The sequence below is a fragment of the Pempheris klunzingeri genome, chromosome 8 (assembly GCF_042242105.1).
Source record: "Pempheris klunzingeri isolate RE-2024b chromosome 8, fPemKlu1.hap1, whole genome shotgun sequence".
Taxonomy (NCBI): domain Eukaryota; kingdom Metazoa; phylum Chordata; class Actinopteri; order Acropomatiformes; family Pempheridae; genus Pempheris; species Pempheris klunzingeri.
The window spans coordinates 4,438,674-4,443,780 of NC_092019.1; the positions used below are offsets into that span (position 1 = coordinate 4,438,674).

Sequence of the window (5,107 nt, forward strand, 5' to 3'; positions counted from 1 at the left end):
TAGTGCATTTTTGCCTTCTTTTGTGTCGTTGAATGAAAATGTGAAATCAAACATGTTTAAATCTGTGTGTCTGTGTGTCTGCAGACACTTAAATACTCCTGTATCCGACCTGTGAAGGGCGTCACCGGCACACTATTACAGAGTGGAAAAAAAAAAAAAGACAGTACCTCATTTCATAGCTCCGTCCAACAAGTTGACTTTGCCCACGGTACCCTGGGAAATTGATTTCTCCCACGTCTTACAGCACTTCACAGCCAGGAAGATGTGGACTACATTTCCCATAGCTCTCTGCGCGGTTGGGGTTACATGCTGCTCTCCACGCACTTCGTACTGCGGCAGCGATAAATGTGGTCCTTGAACGACACATAGCCCTGGCCCTCGGGATTAAGGGGTGCAGTTTATGTCTTGACCTCAACGCGTAACCTCCAAAGTAAGTGTAGTCGTCTTTCTGTGCTCTGATTCAGTGTGTTTTACTCATTTAGTGGCGACTTGTTTAACTGCCTGTGAGGGTTAGCAGTGCAGCTAGCTAGCAGCTAGCATACAGCTAGCTAGCTAACGTCAGGCGTCAGAAGCCAAAGTTGGCAGCAGCTCAGCGTCCAAACCCGGCTGTCAGTGAGGGTGTGAAGGAGAGATACTGTCTGTTTTAATAAGCTAAAATCCTCGTTTACCCGCTGTTGAGTGGCCGAGCAACCTGGGAACTAAATGCTGCCCCCGTCCTGTCCTCCAGACAAAACTGGCCAATGTCAACTAGCCTAAAATAGACGTCTGTGAAGCTAGCACGAATTTAGCTTCGTACTTCCGGTTGGAGCTCCTAAAAATAAATGAGGGCAAACTCCTACAGTCTGTTTCCCCTACAGGTGTAGTCGAGTCCTTTTATTTTGAAGATAAATGTAAAGACTTCCTGCCGTATTGTGGTGATTTCACACAGCTCTTTCAGCAGCGTGGCTCGCTGCCAGAAGTTTGGTAACAGCAGTGAGCCTCGTCTTGTTTTTTTGGATAACAGCGTTTTTAATTTGGTGTTTTTGAGGTGAAGTTTCTTGCTTAAAACTCACGCACCCTTTTGTTTTGCGTCAGGTGCTGCATTCATGGTTGTGCGATCATAACATAAGGTATGTTCAGGACTTTTTAACCTGTCTTATAAACCTGTTTGGTTGATTTTTAGCTAAATGGAAGGTTTGCTTAGTTTAATATAACATTTAGCTTGGAAGCTTCTGTACAGTTTATCATATGTAATGGAGAAGTAGCACATGTATGCAGTCAGTAGTTTTCTATTTAGAAAAAAGAAACTGAAGAACAGGAATAAGATAATAATAAAAAACAAGGATAAATGGCTGTAAATTGAGAGAAAAAACAAATTACTTAAGACTTGACCTTTAGTCTTAATTTGAAATATCTGTTGGTGAAGATCCGCTTTCCTATAGTCTGCAGTCCAGATTTAGGAGTGACCTCAGAAACACTACCTAGAGATCTACAGTTGCACTCTGGCTTCTTAATAGTCAACAAAGTAATGCCAGTATTGTTACAAGGGGGAAACTATTGAAATATGTTCAGTAAAAAAAGTACAATCAACACTAAATAAATCAGCTTCATGGATTTTAACTTGCACTTGGAGTGTCTTCATGACGGAGCGCCGTAGATTTGGCAATGAGGTCGTTCAGGGTTCAGAGTGTCTCACACTTATCACTGTGACTTAGACAAATAGGAAAGACTGCACGTATTTCAAATGCAAGAAACTGCAATTCATCCATCATCTACAGTTGCAAGTTCAATATTTCACTAGTGTATCTGAGTGCTTTGGATAGACTCTTATGCCAAATTTGGGTCCATTACTTAAAATAAAAATTCCTCATCTGAAGGATTTAGCCTTCGATTTTCCTGTCAGGTCTGTGATGCATGCTAATCAAGGCATTAGCTTACTTTGCAAAAATGTCAGTCTGGTCTTTCCTTACGCCTCGAGTGAAGTAAGGAACGATAATAGATCTGATACGAGTAGTCATTTATTTAATCAAGTAGTCCGTCGACAGTTCGTTTTATCCCTGATAATTAACAAAATATTTTAGGGGTGCTTAGGGAGCCAAAGCGAGCGGCTCAAAGACTCAGTAGAACTTGAGATTAAATATTTCTCACATTTGACATGAAATGATTACTCAATTAAAATGTCGCTGCCTAGAGTTGAAGTTTATTCATAGTGTCTTTGCTGGTCTTGTCCCACAGTCTGTGGTTAAACATCACAACAGAGAGGAGGAGGAGGAGAAGGAGATGATAATGCAGCGCATCCTAACTCACGGGACCCTGCGGAGGGTGGCAGCAGCACGCCCGCTGCTGGTGGGCGTCACCGTCCCTGAGCTGCCAGTAGCATTTTGTTGCTGTGCCCTCCGCTCGTCCCTGCCGCCACCCGCGGGCCAGCGCTGGCTGTCAACCTCAGCCGCCAGCAAGGCAGCACATCAGCCAAAACACCAGACACCACAGGAGCAGCCGCAGTCCAGCTCCACACCTCAAACACAGGAAGTCCACAAAGAGGCCTGGCCCGACGCTTCAGAGGTAGACCCCTTGCAGGACAAGTCCATCGGTCTGGTCCAGAGGTTTAAGAGGACTTTCAAACAGTATGGGAAGGTGCTGATCCCTGTGCACCTCGTGACATCGTCCGTCTGGTTAGGAACCTTCTATTATGCTGCTATGAAGTGAGTCTTGTGGTGTTCTTCGATTATTGCATTGGCTGTCCATCATAGATCAGATGGACATTTGATTTATTATGACAAACTGTGTTTAATGTGCTGTACAATCCCAAAGGTCCTATGTGTGAGATTCAGAACCACTAGATGTCGCATTAGAGCACCAGCATCCCTCGCCTACCGCGCTACTGTGTTAGCTCACTGAACGAGAGTCTGTCGCTGAGCAGCAGCTCTCACTTGTACTCTGTCTCAGTGGGTGTGAAGCCTACTGTGCTCCTGGGTTACGGCTCATGGACTCGCATGCTTGTGTGGACGTCTCTGCTACCAAAACAAAGAAATGGAGAAGCTCAGATTACAACACACACAAATTCAGGGAGTCTGACTTATTTCTCTACTGAGGACACCGTTACTCTGCTGTGTCTTTACCTAGCAAATAGTTGTTTGCTGCTATGTTTCTGTTCTGAATGTCACATATAGGACCTTTAACTCTGGTGTACTAACAGCTACTAATTAAAAACTCATCATTCTAGAAGTGTTTAATTGTAGCACTCAACAAATCCCATTATTATACGTCATTCTGATCCAGCAAAGTGTTGCACAGCTTTTGGCAGCTACTTAAAATCTTTCTCCTCTTTATGTTTTTCCTTCCCTCAGAGGTGTGAATGTAGTGCCATTCCTGGAGATGATTGGTCTACCAGAGTCACTAGTTGGCCTTTTGAGAGACTCCTCGAGTGGCTACGCTCTGACTGCGTACGCCATGTACAAGGTAATTTCAACCAGGATCCTCTGTGTGTTTACTGAAGTGAACATTTAGTAGTTTTGCTCATTTATCCCCATCAAAACATTCACAATTTCCTGACCTACCTTCTAGCTTAACATGTTGATTAGAGTGTGTCGGTGTACATTTAAAAAGCAGGTACAGAATATCTAACAAGTGATTTATGACCAGCCTGTGTGTTTGTCTTTGTTTTCCTACAGATTGCAACCCCTGCTAGGTACACGGTGACTCTGGGTGGCACGTCCCTATCTGTTCAGTATCTACGCAAGCATGGCTACTTATCCACACCGCCACCAGTCAAAGAGTACTTTCAGGACAAAATGGAGGAGACAAAGGAGAAACTGACCGAAAAGATGGAGGAGACAAAGGAGAGATTTTCAGAGAAAATGGAGGAAACAAAAGAACGTTTCTCTGAGAAAATGGAAGAGACTAAGGACAAGCTTTCTGAGAAACTGCAGGAAACCAAAGACAGAGTCTCAGAGGGAAAAGCGTTTTTTAGAAAGAAAAACGATTAGCACATCTAGATAAATTATCCCACTTTGATCTCAACAAGTAATCAGCGAGTAAGTAACAGACAGCACCTCTGAGAGTGTTTGGAAAGAAGAGAAAGACGTTGTCCTATCCATGTCCCAAAATTTCACCTCACTTATCTCAGTTAGAGATTACCTGTTGTCTATTTAAGTGTCAAATTCAGTCCCTAATTGTCCCCGCCACGATGCACTCTAAGTGTAGACTAGACAGCAGCTTAGCAGACTCCTGGCAGTGCTGCATTCTGGCTTAGTCATCTCAGGCTGGATTTGCACAGGCTCAAGTGATCTGGACTTTAACTCTTAGTTGGCTGTAAGTCGGCTGTTTATAGAGAAGCTCTGTTCTCATTTCTCTTCACATACTAGCCTTCAAAGGGGGAAAAAATCATTCTGCCTGTGTAAAAACAATCCATTAAAGACTGTATGGGAGAGAGCAGTGCTAATCCTAGTCGTTAGGAAAATAAAACTTGAAGCTCACAACAGCTACCAGTGTGTACTAGTCCATCAAAGCCTTTCTGAAGGCTGGGTTTCACCTTGTGTCTTTTGTAATGTAATGAGAAAGAAATTAAGTTTTTCTAATGTATTTTTATCTGATAGCCCAAGCTAATATATTCCATTATTGTTCCACTTCATGCATTGACTGAAGGTGGCGTATGAAATGACAGTCGGATCATAGTTTGAATGCTGCTCTCGGAGCAGATACAGTCGCAATTAATGTCTATTTACATGTGATGAGTTGTCCGTCATACATGTAAACATGGGTTCAGTGTGTGTGAGCAGTAGAAACAGCGTGCGATCCGTGGGCAGTGTGCCAGATGAAATGTCTTGGGTATTTCAGTAAATAGACACATGTTCTTGTCAGAAATTTAAACAGATGTCTGATTAAAACCACAACTGAATAAAGTGAAATGTTCATCAAAGTTTGTGAACTGCGTTTTCGAGGCCGTGTGAACAGTTTTGTACTTCAAAAAGTTCCACTTCAAAAAGAAAAGCTAAATTCCTATAAAATATAGCCCAGTCCTAAACTGTATACACTGAGATTTATCGTCTACGGCCTGACTTTGGTAACTGATGGTAGCTACTGTTAGTAAATAACATATTGCTATTTAATCAGTGTAAACTTGTGCCAC

General features: G+C 42.8%; 1 protein-coding gene across 1 annotated transcript; it reads left to right on the plus strand.

Annotated features, from left to right (window-relative positions):
- Positions 1–304: 304 nt before the first annotated feature.
- fam210ab (family with sequence similarity 210 member Ab) lies at positions 305–4,897 on the plus strand. Its single transcript, XM_070836188.1, has 5 exons — positions 305–430; positions 1,075–1,109; positions 2,215–2,681; positions 3,327–3,438; positions 3,651–4,897. Exons 3-5 carry the CDS (start codon positions 2,260–2,262, stop codon positions 3,963–3,965), a joined length of 849 nt encoding a protein of 282 aa, XP_070692289.1. The 5' UTR covers positions 305–430; positions 1,075–1,109; positions 2,215–2,259; the 3' UTR covers positions 3,966–4,897.
- Positions 4,898–5,107: the final 210 nt, after the last annotated feature.

Coding starts and splice junctions, on each gene's coding strand:
- fam210ab (XM_070836188.1), top strand. CDS start 2,260: ATGATAATGCAGCGCATCCTAACTCACGGGACCCTGCGGAGGGTGGCA. Junction 2,682..3,326: donor TTCTATTATGCTGCTATGAA/GTGAGTCTTGTG, acceptor TCCTTCCCTCAG/AGGTGTGAATGTAGTGCCAT. Junction 3,439..3,650: donor CTGCGTACGCCATGTACAAG/GTAATTTCAACC, acceptor GTTTTCCTACAG/ATTGCAACCCCTGCTAGGTA.